Below are 19686 nucleotides of genomic sequence, written 5' to 3'. Positions count from 1 at the left end.
AGGACTTCGTCGAGAATCGAATATTTTCACGTTTCCTTAGCGCTTTGTGTCGAGAAACGTGTCACGTGTTGGGAGGAAACTTGGCTCTTCGGCCTCTCACTTACAACTTGAGGCAAACGGAAGATCTGCACGTGGAGATGTTTACCTCAGATTAAATCAAAGGTAAGATTGGGCTGCTTGAAATTGTTTAAAGTTACAGTGACGCGCATTGATTAGTTATTGTGTGGATTATTGTGTAGATTAGTTAAAATGCAGCTTTCATTTTTAGGCGCTCAACGCGAGTCCCCAATTGAAACAACTGAGGATCGCCATTCTTAAATCAAATAAATTTAACCAAAAGGGCATTTCAGCCGGGGCAGGGAACCTCACAGGGGGGTCTTCAACTGCAGAGGACGTTGATTATCTCTCGAATATCTCTCGTTTGGCTCCGTTCCCTAACTGCTTTGCTTCTGTTATGTGCGTATGAAAATAACGCAAGTCAGGATGCAAAGTGCCCTTTTTGGGCTCATAGTAGTTGCCATTTCGACTGGAATTGTGCGTTTTATGACACAGGTGGCAGATTTCACAAACGGGTAGAACAAGTCACAGGGGAGATCGGTTGTTTTAAGGAAATCGCAGATTATACACAGAATACCAAAAATGGCCGCCCTGCAAGTCTGAGTTACCTGTCCCATCACTTATAAAATGTTGGTCTAACTCTCACATTGTGACAAAAATGTTCGTAGAGAGAAAATGCATTCCACCAATTCCGATCATCGTGAGGAATTATAAGATAATGGCATTGGTACACTCGCAAACACTCGTTGACTGAGGAGTCTATACAAAATGTTGTGTATAATTATGTCCACACAAGCGCCAAATTTCTCACACAGGTCAATCGAGGATAAGACAAGATTTTTAGCAATGGGGTCATCACATATTTAACCCAGAACCCTTATTGTGATCCTTTCCCAAACTGGCCGCCCTACTGTTGCATTGAATGAGTTAACTGGACTATAACTTAATCAAATATTGGTATAATTATGGATAAAATGGCATAATCTGTTTGTAAGTGTGCAGACAAGGTTAAGAAATATGTCAGGTGTGCAACACACACACACACACACACTTTTTCAAAATATGAGACAAATAATGATAAAAATCTAAAAATAAAAATGATCCCTGGTCCTTGATTGTGCTTATATTCAATAGGCAGACTGTTATATACTGAATGTTTTTCTATTGACCAGGAAGTTCACCCTGAATGACTTCCTGTTTTGCAACACTCCTTGAGAGATATTTTGTGGCATATCACGGGGTAGAAGTGTTCATTTCACTAGATGGTGGGATAACACTGCAACGACTTAAAGTATGTAATTCGCCACAGTATAAAGAGCATAGTTAGTTTGATATTTCCCTGCTCATCTGTTACACCTGCAGCATTCTGCAAACACCTTTTCTGTTTTAAAATGTTCACATTGCATTTTTGGTCCTCTTGAATATACCCTTTGTTTCCAAGGGTTACATTGGCTGCTGAAAAGAAACCACACAACAGACACTTGAAGCTCTCCAGAACTTCAGTTCGATGCCGCTCCCGAAGTGCGTGACACTACCAAGACACGCCCCGAGATATAAAAGCTAATGCAAACACTAATGCCCATGAACAACCTCAGCTCTACATGCAGAGAAGAGCCAACGTCCCTTAAAAATGGGAGGCTAATAACGTCAGAGATTAGAACAATCTCAAAGTGCATTGATTGCTCTATTGTGTTTTGCTGAACGGGTAGCCTGTTAAACACAAGTAAAAAAAACAAAATTTTGGACAATTAGCCAAACAAGACAGATGCCTATTTTTTTTTATTTACTATTCTCTGCATTTTGATCAAAGGTTTCTTTTTCGTCAGTTGAGTTTCCTTTCATCAGGTTGTGATGATGGTTTCCCCAGGTACGTTTTACTTGTCATCTCTAACTAATCCACGAGAGGGCAGCAGAGTTTACGTTTGTATTATGACATCACTAGCGTGATGTGGAGTTCTTGACAAATAAAATGAGCGTGTCAGTACTGTCTGGAGATAACAATGGTAGCCGAATCTAGGCAGTTTTAATATTTTTCTCACAACATAACACCGTGAAAATGTCCTATCTATCTATCTTGGACCTATGGAAAAAAATGAAAACGTATTTTATCTGACAGTCCCCATTCTAAACATTGAAATATATTTTAAATACTGTGCTCTCCAAAAGTTTGGGAACGGTAGAGTGAAATTATTTTTGCTGTATACTTTTTATACTTAAGGCATTTGGATTTGAGATCGAAAGATGAATATGAGACAAAAGTACAGACAACCAGCTTTTATTTCATGGTATTTACGTGTGTATGTTATATCGTTTAACTTCTGTCTCATATTCATCTTTTGATCTGAAATCCAAATGCCTTGAGTGTACAGCAAAAATAACACATTTCACTCTAGTGTTCCCATACTTTTGGTGGGCAAATACCTATTTTGGAGGGTATATACCACACTTTGGCACATACCAAATCGGTAATGTATAGGTTACACATTTTGTATTTTTCAGTTTGCAAGTAAATTCAAATGTGAGAACATAAATCATACATTTTCCACCCATGATTACAGGTGCCAATATGCAAGAATAGTGGTAATATTAAATATGAATATAGAATGGTCTCCATGAAGCCTGTTCATTGACAACCTGTTCATGCAAGTTTATGGATATGCTAAGGTGCATAGTTAATTATACAGGTGTGGGAAGGTAAACTGTGTAACAGAAACTGCTACATTTCATTCTTCTGTGCTTGAAATAGTAACCATCCTGTGCTCAGGAATATATTGCTGTTGACCTGACAAAACTCAAAAGGGGAGAGCCAGCATTGGATTTTTCACCAATACTCAGACAAAATTTGAAACCCCAGGTTACTGATATAGTTAGCAATTAAGTGTGTTGTGTATCTTTCCTCGGGTGTATTTTGGACTGCTGTTTTTGGGTTGACCTCCTGCTAAAATTCGCAAACATGTACAATCTGAGAAGTACGAAGTCCATTGGAACACAAATGATCTCTGAAGTGCAACGCTGTGTTTTTATAAAGGAATCTTTTTAAAAAATCCAGTGTCAGTGTTATGGAATTATAATCATATTTCTGTGAGGTCAAAACATGAACAGGGGAAATTTTGGAAACTTTTGGTAACTTTCGTACTACCATTTATTTAACTTGTATGTATGTACTGTCAAACTTTCATCATTAAGAGTAACCTAGTTGTGGAAGGTGCTGCTTCTTGAAATCAGGACATTATATGTTAATTGAGCATACGACTAATTGTTACTAACACTAGTTAAAATGTGATGAAATGGAAATAAAAAACACGCATTACAAACGACTTTCGTTATGAAGGATCAGGGAATGAGTGTCCAGTTACTTTACCCAACGTATTTTTAAAACCGTGCATTTTATGATGTAGGCCTAATGCAAGATGGATGTATACAGCAAGCCTATTTTCAAACATTTAAAAGCATAACACCTCTTAGAAGACTTTTGGGTTTTAACGCATAGATGACTGTCCTATTTCTGAAAGGGTCCGATACGATTGGCATCAGTGAGTCGATAAGTTAGTGTGCACGCGTGCCTTGCTGTCAGCTGTCCCGTAATGATTTATGACGTTTTTTTTGTTGTTTTTTTTGACAACAACAGCGAGCAAAATTGACCAATGCTTTATTTGGGAGTGGACACGCTGTGAGGCAGGCTCTAGACAGCCAGCCAGGCTTCGCACATGAATACAAAGCGACTTCAACGCATAAAAGACCATCTTCTGGCAGAAAACCAGGTAGTTATCACTTTTTATAACTCCTAAATGAAATGCGGCTCACATTAACCTCAGATTCACTAAAGGGTCCACACTTCCCACAATGCCATTTCCCTTATAAATACATTAATAGCGTAGGGTACCCTATGGGATCCGGTCCGGAGACGCTTGCTATTTGGGCGAGTATTACAGAATGCTTGCTCACTTATTGGATTCATAGCGTCATATGGTGTCATGCATTACTTAGGCTATTTGCAGCACACCAACATTTATTTAACGAATTTTCTGGACCCAGTAATCGCAGTTGAACGCAATGAAGTTCTCCCCAGTCATCCCTTTTGTGTTTCATTTATCTCATAATTTCTTTAGAACACTGATTTCTTATAGCCTAACTTGTATTTATACGTATAAACTTTTTCTGCGCAGCTAACTTGTATTTGGTTAACTCAAGCCCCTTAGCATTGACGTCAGGCGTTTCCGTTCTGGGGTACTTCACTTACTTGGCTTATATAGTTCTAGCTTTGTGTGTTGCATGCAGATCAGTATATATTTTTCAGAAATAATAGTGCAGTAGAGCACTCCAAACGTGGGGAATTCGAATGGTGTTTCTGTCCAGTACGTAATGCTTGCAGCCACAAGAGTCTGTGGTTGGCTTAAAATAATTATTTTCTGGTTGTATACGTAAAAATTAAGACCCTACTTGACCACCAACAGCACGACATTTTTCTTGACGTTTCGCGTAGTTTTGAGCCAGTTCCCACTCCATCTCCCCTCCCCGCCGTGCCCAGTTTGTTTTGTCAGCACTTCCGTATACAGACATGTGCGCGGTCACGTACCCAAAAATCTGTCTATACCATGGATTTTGAATTTAGAGTCTATAGGTCTTGAACCAGGGATCCGCTGAACTATTAATTGTTGCGTAAATGTGCGTTTTGAATTTTGAAAACGAGGGGGAAAACTTTTTTATTGTACATTTCAAGTTTGTTTTGATATTACGAAATGCATTCAAATAATTCCTCCAATTATGTATGAGCAATACGCGTACTGGCACATATAAAACCCTCCACACACTAACTTTACTTTTTCTCCCTTCTTCGTATATCTTTATAACTTTTCATTTATTAACTTATTATTATTATTATTATTATTATTATTTGGAATGTTACTTTTAATGCATACTCTCCACACTCGCACAACATCTCATATTCTTACACTCCCATTACCTAATTAACCAGTTATATGAACCTGGTGAAGATAGTAGCTGTTCTTATTGAATTTCTGTTTTGCTTCTTCCTGTGCAGTGTTCAGACATGGCCACACCTCAGGGGAGCCCCCTCACCACTCATGTGTTGAATACAGGTGAAGGGGTCCCAGGGGCCCGAATGGCCCTCAGCCTACACCGACTGGATTCACACCTGGCAGTCTGGAACCTACTCACCACAGGGTAGGACAGCAGACCTGAAAAAGGGAAACGCTAGTGATGTATTTCACACTGTTGTGTCCAATTCTGTGTTGGAGAGTGAGAATGTGCAAACGTGAGCCAGTTTTGTATTTGTACTGGAATGTGTCTCGTTTTTGTAAAGTAACACTAAAATGGTCTGTGTAGGACCACTAATGATGACGGCCGCTGTCCAGACCTTATCACCAGAGAAGCATTCACTCCCGGGATGTACAAGATGCGATTTGAAACTGGGCAGTATTTTGAAGGCCTGAGTCAGACGTGCTTCTACCCATATGTGGAGGTGAGTGAGGAGTGAGGTTAGGGTGAGGTTGGAGTTGTCCTTCCAAACATTTTTCCATAAATGACCCAAATTTTAACTAAATGATATTTTTTTGCAACCCTTAAAGATGTATATTTACATATTAATGTAACCTTTTCACTGCAACCCTTAAAGATGTATATTTACATATTAATGTAACCTTTTCAGTAATTACACCTGTGCACCTGTACTTATGTAATGAGTATGCGGGGGTCTGCGGGAGGCATCTTCTCATTGCATCAGAGGAGTACACCGGATGCACAGCTTGCACAACAGGCGGACGGCTATTGTTCAATCAGCGATAGGATAGAAGGATAGGAATGTGTTTCTCAGTTCACACACAGCTTTTAAGAATAGAATGGAACCTAATATGGGATCGAGGATTTATTATGATAAAATACAGCAGTTGTTGTACAGCTGTTTATAAGATGATGTCATTTTAGCTGTAGTTTAGTTTCACCTTAGTGTTTTGCCCTGCTTTAGACCTTACATACCTTAGATTTCATCCTAACCACACCTGCTATGTATGTCTGTTTGTTTGCAGATTGTCTTCACCATAACCGATCCGACTCAGAAGTTTCATCTTCCCCTGCTCCTCAGCCGGTTCTCCTACAGTACGTACAGGGGGAGCTAGAAGCAGACGTCTTTCACAGCTGCACCCCGTGAACTGGACTTTGGAGTCTCTGATCTTCATTTTACGTGTGCCACTCACTATTTGCCACCTCTCCACTTCTTAATGTAGTGCTAATCTACTCTGGGTCCAGTTCAGACTCAGAAGATTTTCACACCAGCATTTTTAAAATTATTATTTTGCTAAATTGAAGTTACGCTTGATTTCTTAGCACATATTCATGTGGGTATCTATGATATTGGGAGGTGCTTCCTTTGCACGTATTGGAATATGTACGTTTTCTCAGGTTGAGCACCTGCCCATGAGTGATCTCAAATACTGGTACTACGATTCCACTTGCTCTGCATTCCTAGTATCGCCTACTCCTCAAAACGCTGATGACGCTAATTATGGAAACCAAATTAAATTAAAGTGCTCATGAAATCAAGAGGCTTCAGTGCAATTCATGGGGAAATATAACCATAGTTGCCACCATAAAGTAGTGAAAATACTGTTTATTTTCAGTCCATATTTAGTTTCTAATTGAAAGTGCATTCTAGCACTCTGTGTAGAAGACTTGTGAGTTGAAACGAAGGGCAAATTGATAAATATTTAAATAATGGTGCTGCGACCCACATAAAAAAGGATGTTTGTTTTCCTCCACATTTTGAATTCACAAATGAGTGGAAAAGGCCTCAAATTATCGTTGGTGAGTTTTAATCTGGAAACCATACTAGCTGCTCGTTTAGACCTCTATCTCAGCAGCTTGCCCTGATTATTACAGCTAAAATAAAATTCAGATTTGTATTTGCGGTCGTCGCAATGGACATTTTGAGCGTCAGATGTGCAAACTTGATTTAATATTGAAAAACGATCATTTTGAAATGTATATACATTAGTTATACCTTTGTGGGAAAACAAATGTAACTGACAGTCATTGAAACAAGGAAGTGGTGTGCACAGACTCTATGTGGCTGGGGTGAAAAATGAAAAAAGGGCACCACCTCTGAGTGCACCAATGTGGGGCCCCACCTGGGTTGGAGAGGTGAGCATGCATTAGGTCACATGCACACGCGCACACACCTTAAGCAAGACTGTCTCTCAGTGGCAGGCACAGGCATTTTTTCATGTTTTCTTTGCTGTAGTGTTGTTACGTGTGTAGCGTCCAATGACTTACTGCCAGTGATGGTTTTCCAAGTCTTGGGGAGGGACGTCACTTGTGACAGCCTATACAGTACTGGTGAACTAACTGCCGTCTGCTAAATTAACTCGGAAATTTAGTCTAAGGATTGAAATCCATTACTCCTCCACCTGCTTGAAACACACAACATTGTCACAAAGGAAATTAAACATGTTTGCATTGTGACAGAATCATGGAATCCGTTGACCTGAGGCATGGTCACTACTTCAAGGGATAAATAAAATGACAAACCGAAAGAGAAAAGTATTTTTTTGAAGGTGCTCTCACATTCCATTTAATGAAAGAAATGAACTCCCTCTTTCTTCTATCAGACTGGAATCACAGATAAATCTTCTGGAATCTGTGATTCCCCCCCTGCACACCACTAAAATTAAGAACTGTGATAACAGGCATTCCCTGCTGGGCAAGTGGACTGATATTTTAAAAAAATCTTTTGTATATGTTGTCTGAATGCAATTATAGCTCACTAATGTATATTAGTGCAGCTGATATAATAGGAAAGAGAATGGTACGGAGTTTAGGACTATACTCTCTTCAGTGGAGTAAAATACATGGTTAACATTTGACATTGTGTTTAAATTAATATTTAACAATATTAATTTGAAAATATTGTATTTTCAAATTAATATTGTATTTTCAATTAAATTGATTCCTCAAATATATAAAAGTCTATATTAAGACTATACAATTAAGTATTGAAGTTGTTTGTCAAAAAGAATATTTTTGCATGTTTCCTCATGATTAGATTTAAGATGAAGTATTCTGTCGTTAATATATTCATTTTGAGAAAATCCAAATCAGTTTTTTGTTTGTTTCAATCAGACTACTCCTATTTTCAATAATTAAAAAAAAAATCTAGCATCTATTTTATCGGCTATCCTGTAATGCATCGATTGCTTTTCCTGTATGTGGGTCTGATTATTCTGAAAGTGATTAACTCGTCCTGGAGTGGGCCTTCCCTTCCATGCGTTACTTTTTGCTATTGAAATTAGATTTTCTCCTAAGACCTAGCTACCTAACCAACCACTTGCAGAAAAATGGCAGACGACGAGCTCGAGGCTATTAGACGGCAACGTATGGCCGAACTTCAGGCAAAACATGGGGTAAGGCGACAACACGAGATTATGACAAGTGGACGCAGATTTAACAAAGCTAACGTTAGCTGTCTTGCCAGGGTTCGCTACCTGTTCGTTCTATGGAAAGGCGCCGTTCATATAGCCAATGTTGTCTATATATAGGCATGCTGATGGAGAAGCCCATAGGCATGTAACTATCAAGCTATGTTCTGTTGTTAGCGAAAAGCAAGGATATCTAATCTAAACTGAAAATCGAACACACGTTCGTGCCAACGTTACAGGCAGTGTTGTGGATAGCGTAACTACCGTTGGTTAAGCAACGAAGTGCAAATCATCTAGCTTGTCCATCTGCCAAGCTTCATAGTATTTTTAATTAGCAGGCGCTGACCAGGTTTTTGATGAGTAAATTCGTTTTTGATTACTTGCAAGCGAAAAGACAATGTGAGATTGTCTTGTCCTTATTTGGTGTCTTTATGTAGTGTTACATTTTTAATCTAGGCAGGGCTAGCCTCAGCGCCAGAAAATGTTGGCTGTTAGCTGAAGGATATCTGTGCATTGACTCTTTGCACAAAGGGTCTTGCTCGCCAACGTGTGGACGGAAATTCATGGCTAATTGTCTTTAATTTGTGGTTAGATTAAGTGAGCGCCTTTAGATAAGGACTTGGCTACTAGACTATACATCATAAATTACCACACCCACGACCCAACCGTATGATGCACCCTACATAAGGCCAAGTTCAAATGAGTGACAACATATAGTCCTCACGACACAAATGTATTTGTTAAACGATGCACTGAACGAGCGACCGATGTCCTTTTTAGGCTGTGTGGGGCCCGATGGACGAGGTAAGGTACACCTGGCTGTGTGAGCCATTGCTGTGCTGTGGTGGTTCTACACCCGACCGTGATGCTGACGAAGCGCTAGCCCAAAGCTTCTGATGTAGTTTGAAACAATATTATAGTCAAACCGTAAAATTCTTTCTATTTTGCCCACTGCTGCCGGTCAGACTTTTGATGTAATATTTTGATGACTGTTTAATGATTTTTATTTTATTATTATTTTTACTGGTATTAATATGCATTATGATTTGATTGCTGTTTCTGTCATGCTTGAGGCAGTTTGTGTCCAGTGTCAGTGGTTCTACCCTCAACTGTTGTGCGACCATTTTACCACATATAACAAAACTATTGTTATGGGCTGTGTGAGTCGTAATTTCATAAAGTTACGACATTTTGCCATTTCATCACATTTCCCATTTTGAAAATATAAACCAAATTGTCAGAAACGCCTGTTTCTAAGTGCATAGAAGAGGGTCTGGGACCGGCCTGTGGTGCTGGTGTTCTGCGTGTCCCCGCATGGGATAGTGATAACCAGAGACCCATAATGCTAACGGCTGCGTTTGCTTGGTGCTCTGCTTGCGTTTTGATCTCCTGGGCCTGTACAGGTACAGTGTCTCAAAGGAGTGCTGATCTCGGATCAGTTTTTTCAGTTTGGCTCATAATGATTAAGATTAGGCTACAGACAGGGAAAGCTGATCCTAGTTCAGCACTCCTACTCTGACAGGCTTAATGAATGTGGGTTCCGCTCTGAAGTCTAAATACGTGTAAACGTCCCTGTCCTGAACTCTGATTATGGCTATCAGGAGGACAGAGCTAATGGCTGAATCTTCCTCTTTTCTCAGGAGCCTGGAAACGACCAACAAGGACAGCAGGAAGCAAAGCAGAGGTCAGGCTGATTTATTCTCACTTTCATTAACTGATTGTTTTATTTTTTAGTGGGTCCATTTCATGCAAAGTTGATTAGTACCCCATCTGACTGAGGATTTGATACATGAATGAATTCACTGATGCATTTAGTTATTAGTTTTGTTTCAGAGTTAATTTCATCTTTGAAATGTGACCTTGTGAAAATCAGTCCATAGAGAAATACTGACCCTGATGAGTGAAATCACACTGGCCTCCATTTACGCTCCAAGCCGTTTTATCTCTACTACACTGTGTCACTTTTACTTGTGTTCATTTGTGGTTTTTGAGAGGAAAAATGTGTTTTTGTGGATTTGCGGAGCCCCAAACGGACGTTTGTGAGGTTAAGGATGAAAGGTGTACTGACCAGTTTTATTCTAACTTTCCTCACCCTTCAGGAAGACATGGATCCTTAAATGCAAGCACTGTTTTAGGGCCAATCGTGCAACTGCAGACGTATTCTGGGAAAAATAAATAATTCACTATCGTTTTTAAAATTGGTATGCCCTGTACCACTCAATGAAATTTAAGAAAAATCTGAGATGTATGGTACCAAGCTCACAGATTTCGATTGTCCCATGTTTTACTTTCTGATTACTGTTAGACATAGCACTTATGGAACCAATGATATGTAGAATTTTGCTTGAACGTACATATGAAAAACATGCTTCTGATAAAATATTTATGTTAATGTTTCAGTTCTGTAAATGTGTGTATTTTCTGTAATCCTTTCTTCTTACAGAGAAGCTGAAATGAGAAACACTATTCTAGCGCAAGTTTTAGATCAGTCTGCTCGTGCCAGATGTAAGTAGTAAAAAAAAAAAAGACTTAATTTCATTTATATGTTATGAATTGGTGCTGTGCTGTTTTTTTGTCACTAGATGGTGCTGTTGCTTTAAAAGTGTGTATTTCGTGACAGTGAGTAATTTAGCGTTGGTGAAGCCAGAAAAGGCCAAAGCTGTGGAGAATTACCTCATTCAGATGGCCCGCCACGGTCAGCTTGGTGGAAAGGTGAGAGACATGGGCTCACTTTGAGTACCGTGTAATTTCTGCACAACCGAAATATCTTTTGTCATCTTTTATATTTGAGACTGTGGGCATATTTTATCATGTTGTATTACTCATGTGGGATGAAGGCTGGTGTGATTTATCAGACGACCTCTTGTTAAAAATTGTGAAACCTCTAAAATCATGCTGGTGGAAGGGAAGGCTGATGCAAATTATATTTATTCAGATTTCAGAATCGGGATTAATAGAGATCCTTGAAAAAGTTAGTCAGCAGACGGAAAAGAAGACGACCGTTAAGGTAAGTGGTACAAATGCAGGACTTCTGTGTTTGCAACATTAGAGGTAGGAGTGCCAGCCACACGCTTAGTCTTCACCGTATGATTTAATGTTTCTTTATTAGTGTTCAGTTGCTTGCAAATGAGTGCATAAGCAAAAAGGTGTTTTGTAGGAATGCAAAGGCAAACTTTATCCTTTTCTCAAGTTCACTGTGGATTTTTCAAAATAATCAACAGTAACTACATGCACTATACTGTGTGTGCACCATTAATCAGCACTTGTATACGTGTTGTTTGCCACCCTCTCCTAGTACTCGTTACGTTACCTTTCAGAAGAGCATTTATCGGACCTCTGAATAACGCCAGATGGGGCCATGTCTGTGCCTGTGCTCAGTTTAACAGGCGAAAGGTGATGGACTCAGACGATGAAGATGAAGATGACTGACGCGAGTGATGAAGACTAGGGGACCGTGTGAAGGCTGACGGGGGAGCGGGCTGCCTGCCGTTAGCCGTCTTCACGTTTTGGTCAGAGGCCCTTTCTTTCCCGGAACGGCGTACGGAGAAGTCGGAACTCTGCTGTAAAGGAATAAGGGAACTCCTCACCGATTCATTTTTACTTTTCCCTTCTTTCCTTTTTTTTTGAGCTTTCTTAACGGTTAACTGACTACCCCTCCGCCCCCTTATAAGAGTGCAGCTGTATTTTATAGTTGGGACTGCGTCAGGGCCGTTGTAACCGATTTATTGATTGGCATGTTGTATTTAACCTGGCCCCTGCACTCTCTTCTCATCTCCGTACTTGCAGATCTGTGTTTATTCATCTTCCCTTTTTTTTCTTTCCATCTGCTGAATTGTACCCTCAACAGTTTACATAATAAAATGCCTTAAAATACCAAGAGATTCCCTAGTTTACTTTAATTGCCGCAGGTTGCATTTCTGTATAGGGCTTTTTTTGGAAGATATTGCGTTGCTGGAAGATATTTATATTATAGTATTTTTTAGATTTGTAAGCAGCATGCTATTTTTAAATTATACTTAAATAAAACTTGATTGCTGTTGTGAAACTTAAAACTTGAATATACCTGATTAAGATAACAGAAAGGTATGTATTTTTTGTTTAATCCTGATCCAGTCTATTCTATTACTAGTCTATTACAAAGGCTGTCTTTTGACTGTCAGCATCCATTAGTCTTTGTGATTCATTTGTATGATACCCTGTTGAGAGCTGTATTAAGAACGTCATCTATCAAAACCCAATTTCACCAGTGGGGAACCCTGTTCTTGGAAAGCTAATTCAGGCTTTCATACCAACCTCTCCCCTTTATAATCTAATTATTCCGGTAATTTATTTTGTACAGGGGCAACAAAGCTCAGAAGGTAAGAGCGGTTGACTAGCAGTCAGAGGGTTGCCGGTTCGATCCCCTACCCGGAGCGTGTCGAAGTGTCCCTGAGCAAGACACCTAACCCCTAATTGCTCCCAATGAGTTGATTGGTACCTTACATGGCAGCCTTTCACCATTGGTGTGTGAGTGTGAGTGTGAATGGGTGAATGAGAGGCATCAATTGTAAAGCCCTTTGGATAAAAGCACTATATAAATGCAGTTCATCTGATCATTTGTCTAACTGGATACTCCAGCACGTTACAACCAATATTTGTAGAAACCAACCTTTAGATAACCACAGGTGAGTTGTCACCCTCCAAATTTGGGACCAGATGTTTTCTTTACATTTAGAATGAAGTGATGATCATCACACCAGGGTATAAATTAACCGCCTTTTAAAGTGTTTTAATCAATTCCTGTGCATGACAGCTGAAGATTAGCGAGTTCACTGCTGCAAAAGCACTGCTGTACGTCACCCAGGTGGGTGCTACATATTTGAGGTGCTGAAATAAAAGGCTACTAAAACAATGTGTACAGATTTTAAGCTGTGGTTGGTGAGGGATAAAATCATGTGGAAGTATAGAAGGACCCAAACTGCTCTAATGTTTCAGTTTAGTTTTTCATGTTTGAAGCTTGAGATCATCAGAACAATCACCCAAAAGAGTATGTAAATTACAAGTGCACTGTCAATGGCAGCTTGTGTTTAACATATATTTACAAGAATAATATGATTGAAATGTTTCTTCACGCGTTGCCTATTCAGTAGCTTTTGTATTCTTGTCTACACTTCATTGTGCTTAAATAGAAAAGGCCACTTATTCTGAAAGTGATCGAAGACAGGTGTAAAGTAACTAAAAAGAGACTTTTTGTGGTTTTTGAAATATCGTTGTACAAATCAGACATTTGAGGACGTACTTTTGAATACATTGTTAAGAATCCTTACGTTTGAAATGTGTTTGTCACAAGGAAATGCTGGGTGGATCCACTGATCTGGTTTTTAATATTGCGATATTCTCATCATGTTGACCGATTTTTGTGAAATTATTCGTGTGAAAAAATAATTCATTCAGGACACGCAGTGCCTGGTAAATAAAACAGCCCGTTCGGTGCCGATCGCTCCATCTACCCCTGTGACGTGATCGTAACCAGGGTCGCGGACGTCTGCTCGAAAGGTTTGCTTTGCAAGTGGCTGAGTGAGCGTGCGCATGAACCTGACCTTATTTCGTGTGATCATGGTCTGATCACTCCCATTGGATACAAGCTAGTGAGGGGGCGTAGAAACAAGTGCCATTGGTGGAAAAGCTTCCGTCCGCTTGTGCACGGGCCAATTACTAAGGACGTGTGCTAAAAGCAGCACTAGTAGAGTGTGTTTTGAAGTTGGGGTTAGGGAATTTACACGAGTGCGTCGTTATATCTAAATTCGTAAGAACTATTAGAAAAGTGCTTATTTCTTTTGGTTTGGAGAAAGAGGAATTTAGCCAGAAGAAGCATGCCCGAAGATAAAGTCCACAAAATTACATTGGTGACATGCACTGCGCCTGTGAACATCGCTGTCATTAAATACTGTGAGTACGAGTACGTGCGCAATTTGCTGGCTTTTTTCTTTGACGAGCATAAAACTATAGCTATGGAGGTATATTCATGTATGAGAATCGCAAGATACGTAATGTAAACATTCGTTTTAATCTTCTGCGCAACAAATGATAGCAGAACATTTCAAATAGTGTATAACTAGCACGAAACAGCTGACCACGTCGACTGAGTTGCATCTGTGAGAATAACTGAACTAAATTGTCTGTTGTATTCTTAGGGGGGAAGAGGGATGAAGATTTGATTCTGCCAATCAATTCGTCTCTTAGTGTCACGCTGCATCAAGACCAGGTAAACAAATGTTAAAAATACCCAGCCTGCATTACGGTCTACCGTAATGAAAGGTTGCACATGCACATCATTTTAATCATATGGGGCTCAAAGACGGGTAACGTTAGCTATGCAATGCTTCTTATGCCTTAACTCGGATATCTTCCTTTATGTTTCAGCTGAAAACAACCACAACAGTTGCGTGCAGCAGCAGTTTTAAGGAGGATCGAATATGGCTCAATGGGAAGGAAGACGATATCAACCAGCCCAGATTACAGTCCTGTCTCAGAGAACGTGAGTGAAAACCTGACACGTGCATTAAATCAGCAGAAGTACAACTTGTCTTTTGTCGTTTGTAGTTATTGCATTAAATGCATTTCCTTCACCATAGCTTTGCAGTGCTTAAAAATACTCTCTCATCTGTACCTTTTGGCAGATGTTGAAGAAGTCACCAGGATGTTGTCTTTTTCCCCCCCTTAAACTGGCTGTAAAGTGAAATTACATTAGGCTAGTCTGCGATCAGAACAACGACCACAAATCGCCATTTTATGTGTTTTCCCCCTCAGTCCGACGGCTTGCCCGGAAGAGACGCTGTGATGGGGACGCCGGCGCAGATGCGCTCGCCTGCTCCCACAGGGTCCACATCTGCTCAGTCAACAACTTCCCCACTGCAGCGGGACTGGCGTCCTCGGCTGCCGGGTACGCCTGCCTGGGTGAGTAGAAGTTATATTATGACTGTGGTCTCACCCAACAGGTTCCGCTGTTTCTCTGGTTAGCCTAATGGTCAGACTGAGGGTAGGCCAAATGGCCATTGAATTCTATTAGTTCTATACAAAAAAACTCGATCTTTGTGGAACTGTATTACAGCACAGTCTATGCACGTCTGTTTTTCTGTTTGCCCCCCCACCCCCTCCCCCCACAGTGTACACGCTGTCGCGACTGCTGGGCGTGGAGGGCGAGCTGTCGGAGGTGGCGCGGCAGGGGTCGGGCAGCGCCTGCCGCAGCATGTACGGGGGCTTCGTGCAGTGGCGCATGGGGGAGCAGGAGGACGGGAAGGACAGCGTGGCAGAGCAGGTGGAGCCGGAGTCGCACTGGCCAGAGCTCCGGGTACTCATCCTGGTGGTGAGCGCCGTTCAGGGGCATCGTAGTGGGGGGGGGGGGGAAGTGGGACTGACTACCCAGGGCCCGAATGGGGGGAGGGCCCTCGAAAAGCCTGGAATGATGCGTGAGAGACATGGATCAAGAGAGGAAGGCGGCCCACAGAGACTGCTTATGTATAGGGCCCAGAATTTGGTGCTACACCCCTGGAACGTTTACCTCCGTGCGTCTGTTCCTGCATCTCCCAAGTGCAGAGTCAGTCATTTTTCATAATGGAATCACCATGCAGAATGGTCAGCATTGTGCACATTCCTGAATCAACAGACACAATTCAGCATTGTGCACATTCTGAAATCAACAGACACAATTCAGCATTGTGCTCATTCTGAATCAACAGGAATTAAATTAACTGTGACAATGTCGGCTGGTGACATTGGGGCATATTGGGGTTTCTCCTGTTGTGGGGTGTTAGCCACTGAGCTCTGGAGAAGGCAGAAAGCTATACATTTTATGTCCTGTGACTAAGTCTGCATGCAGTGTCGCCATAGAAAAAATAAGCCCTCGGGTACAGGGAATAGTGAACAGACAAAACAATAGATCAAAAGCAGCAGCCATTCCTGGCTGCATAACTGCTCTGTGTGTGTGGTATTGCATTATGTACAGTCACAGGTGCTGCCGTATGTGTATTCTTGCTTTCTTTCAGGTGAGTGCAGAGCGTAAGCCTGTGGGAAGCACCGCAGGTATGCAGACCAGCGTGGAGACCAGTCCTCTGCTGAAGGTAGGGTCACGCTGCCGTCGTGCAGTCGTGTGATTAAAGAGGGAACGATGACGGCAGCTGTTTGCACTAGTAAGGAACACGGAGTGTTTATTTTAGGTAGCGACGCTGAAGCCGTTTCTGTCCCCTCTGCCACGTTAGCACCGAGCGGACTCCCTGGTCCCGGGGAGGATGGAGGAGATGGTCGGTGCTGTCCGGCGGCGGGACTTCGCGGCGTTCGGGGAGCTGACCATGAAGGACAGCAACCAGTTCCACGCCACCTGCATGGACACCTACCCGCCCATCTTCTACCTCAGTGACGTGTCGCGGAGCGTCATCAACCTTGTTCACCGCTACAATCAGCATTACGGGGAGACGCGGGTGAGGGCCACGTCTGGGGAGGAGACGAAGCAGTCAGAAGGGATGTGATAGCACATATTCTTATATATCTTTCTTTAGCCACATGCATCTAATTATGTTTTCCTAATTTTCATTCCACATATTGTGTGGTTTGCAAGAAATCTTGGGAAATTTGTTTGCAAATGTACTTGTTAGCAAACAAACCAATTAAATAAATTTATAAAGTTGCAGTTTTTACATGTTTTATTTCTGGCCTTGTAATTTGAGTGTCAGCCCTAAGAATTTATTTATTCACCAGCAAAATTATACCAAAATACTTAGCACCCACTGCTCAGCACTCCCATGGACAGAAGTGAATTGGGGCTGTTTTTAAGGTCTGCTCTGCAGCAGACACGTGATCCTGTACCCGTGTCCTTGTTTATCTGAAGCATCCTGGCTGTTTTCCCCAGGTGGCATATACCTTCGACGCAGGTCCCAACGCGGTCATTTACACTCTGGAGCAGCACGTGGCCGAGTTTGTGCAGGCGGTCAAGCACTTCTTTCCTCCAGAAACCAACGGCGGACAGTGAGTCCTCACTCGTCTATATCAGCTGTAAATGTGGTCTGTCTGATTAAAATATTGTCTCTCAGTTAGAAATAATCCTGCTAATACATGGTCTCCAGTGTAGCACAGGGCAGACCAACCCTGTTCCTGGAGATCTTGTAATCATCCTGTAGGTTTTCATTTCAACCCTAATATGGCATAGGAACAGGGTTGCACAGCCCTGGTGTAGTATAATTGGACTGTGCAATCTGGAAGTCCTGGTTAAAAAGTAATACACACAAGCCCGATTTATTGTAACAACTCAATGTGTCAGTGGTTCAGTTCTGTTTTTTTAAATCAGGTATAAGCAAGATTCAGGGAGCCACAGATGTTTTTGGTGTCCCAGTGATTTGATATCAACATGCTATTATTATGATGTGCAGGGTCAGGTTTGCGGTCAGTCAAATCTAAAATCAATATATAATTATATATAATCAGATACAGCAATGCCAGCCTTTGATTCAGATGAAAGCCATTTGTGTTTTCAAAAGTGTAACTATTTTATGTACACCAAACCAGCGTCTGTCCTGTTGTACCGATGCTGACCATTGCTGTTTTCACCACAGGTTCTTAAGAGGTCTGTCTGTGAGCCCAGTGTCCTTGTCTGAGGAACTGAAAAGTTCAATTGGGATGAATCCCCTTTCCAAGGGAATCAGCTACATCATCAGCACCAAGGTGAGACAGTGTGAGGATATGGGTTTTGTGTCTAGTCATAAATTTAGTTTATAAAAATGTATTGGATGTCACTGTTATGTTGTTGAGGGACACTGTATTCTGTTCTGTCTTGTAATGGAAAAAGGCTGGATAGTTCAAATGTTTGGTGTGGGAACTGCCAACAGACTGCAAAAATAAGACACAGAGGTCAAGGAAAGATAATTTATTACTGAACTTTTGCAGACAGTGCTCTAGTGAAACATTGAAAAAGAAAAAGCAAGCCGAAGACAAACATTTCAGCATCTAGCTATCTTAAGCGCCAACTACAACTATGACTCTGAACCAGTGCTACTTGCATTACATTACATTACAGGCATTTAGCAGATGCTATCCAGAGCGACTTAGACAACTTTTTACATCCACTGCATCCATTTATACAGCTGAATTGCAGGTTAAGTACCTTGCTCCAAGGGTACAACAGCAGTGTCCTACCCGGGAATCAAACCTGTGACCTTTAGGTTACAAGACCAGCGCCTTACCCACTATACTACACTTGTATGATCCATAGGCTGGCCCAGGCCCTCAGATGGTGGAAGACCCCAGCCTTCACCTGCTCGGTTCTGATGGGCTGCCCAAGAAGAGTGCCTGAGCAAAAATTGTCTCTGTGAAATAATACATTTTTTGGAATATGGCCCCTTCTGAACGGGAAAAACACACTTCTAAGTGAAGGGTAAAAGCATACAAATGAAAAGCATTTTTTATGATTCCAACAACTGAGCAAAAAAAAGACCTTTTGTCTATATTCATTTATTGCAGGTGCTGCTGTAATTCATTATTGCTGTTTGTATTCCTTCTAGAGCATATAAAGAATGACTGTAGAAATCTTGTAATAAAATTATTTTGGAATTATCTACTTGTTCTATTTTCACAAATATTTTACTAAAAGTAGGCCAGGTTTAATATGTAATAATGTATAAAATGTACAGTTAATAATTAGTACATTTATTCCATTGTATAAAGTTGAATAATTGCACATTTATTTTGTTGTCACTTGTCCGTTTGAGAATAAACTCAGAGATTAATGTTTGGTACTCACTGATTTAAGTATGATTGGAGGTTGGTTGAATCAGGGCAGGAGCTCCATGCTGCACTTTAAATGCAGGATGGTGCAAGCAGACTCCACATGACTGCCTAATGAAGTAAACTGCCAAGATGCACTATGAAAGGTGCAATTTTGATTCTTACACACTTAGTTGCATTTTTTCAGGTGTATTACCAAAGGGACTAATAGATCTGAACCTGCTTGTGAAACATAATTATTTTGTCTTATTCCATTGCACCGAGAAAGATTCTTCTAATAAATACGACATGCTTCTACTAAAATCAGAAAATGAAACCACATGTATTTACATACCCCTATCAACAGTTATAGTTTTTTTGCAGTTCCATATCTCCCGAGCAACATGCCTTTACTGGCTTTTGCAGTGTAATGTACACACAATTTTAATCTGCATTAATTTAGGGTGTG

General features: G+C 40.9%; 3 protein-coding genes across 6 annotated transcripts; all 3 read left to right on the top strand.

Annotated features, from left to right (window-relative positions):
• The first annotated feature begins 10 nt into the window (after window positions 1–10).
• uraha (urate (5-hydroxyiso-) hydrolase a) lies at window positions 11–6615 on the top strand. 3 transcript variants are annotated; one of them, XM_064313405.1, is made up of 6 exons: window positions 38–162; window positions 1499–1578; window positions 3686–3818; window positions 5099–5241; window positions 5404–5539; window positions 6102–6615. In XM_064313405.1, exons 3-6 carry the CDS (start codon window positions 3765–3767, stop codon window positions 6189–6191), a joined length of 423 nt encoding a protein of 140 aa, XP_064169475.1. In that variant the 5' UTR covers window positions 38–162; window positions 1499–1578; window positions 3686–3764; the 3' UTR covers window positions 6192–6615. The 3 variants fall into 3 exon arrangements, with proteins under 3 accessions (XP_064169476.1, XP_064169477.1, XP_064169475.1); XM_064313406.1 differs by lacking the exon at window positions 1499–1578 and having other exon boundaries at window positions 11–162; XM_064313407.1 differs by lacking the exons at window positions 1499–1578; window positions 3686–3818 and having other exon boundaries at window positions 29–162.
• Window positions 6616–8280: 1665 nt separating this feature from the next.
• Window positions 8281–12363, top strand: pdcd5 (programmed cell death 5). 2 transcript variants are annotated; one of them, XM_064313408.1, is made up of 6 exons: window positions 8281–8471; window positions 10127–10170; window positions 10930–10991; window positions 11107–11198; window positions 11422–11493; window positions 11865–12363. In XM_064313408.1, exons 1-6 carry the CDS (start codon window positions 8406–8408, stop codon window positions 11913–11915), a joined length of 387 nt encoding a protein of 128 aa, XP_064169478.1. In that variant the 5' UTR covers window positions 8281–8405; the 3' UTR covers window positions 11916–12363. The 2 variants fall into 2 exon arrangements, with proteins under 2 accessions (XP_064169478.1, XP_064169479.1); XM_064313409.1 differs by lacking the exon at window positions 8281–8471 and adding an exon at window positions 8992–9290.
• Window positions 12364–14168: 1805 nt separating this feature from the next.
• mvda (mevalonate (diphospho) decarboxylase a) lies at window positions 14169–19067 on the top strand. The gene is made up of 10 exons (XM_064313402.1): window positions 14169–14414; window positions 14660–14730; window positions 14889–15003; window positions 15276–15422; window positions 15632–15831; window positions 16511–16585; window positions 16724–16942; window positions 17371–17486; window positions 18071–18179; window positions 18727–19067. The coding sequence occupies exons 1-10, from the start codon at window positions 14339–14341 to the stop codon at window positions 18805–18807; spliced, it is 1209 nt and encodes a 402-aa protein (XP_064169472.1). The 5' UTR covers window positions 14169–14338; the 3' UTR covers window positions 18808–19067.
• The last annotated feature ends 619 nt before the right edge of the window (window positions 19068–19686 follow it).

This window comes from Anguilla rostrata, chromosome 16 (assembly GCF_018555375.3).
Source record: "Anguilla rostrata isolate EN2019 chromosome 16, ASM1855537v3, whole genome shotgun sequence".
In the NCBI taxonomy this organism is placed as follows: domain Eukaryota; kingdom Metazoa; phylum Chordata; class Actinopteri; order Anguilliformes; family Anguillidae; genus Anguilla; species Anguilla rostrata.
This window is presented reverse-complemented; position numbering and strand designations above follow the sequence as displayed.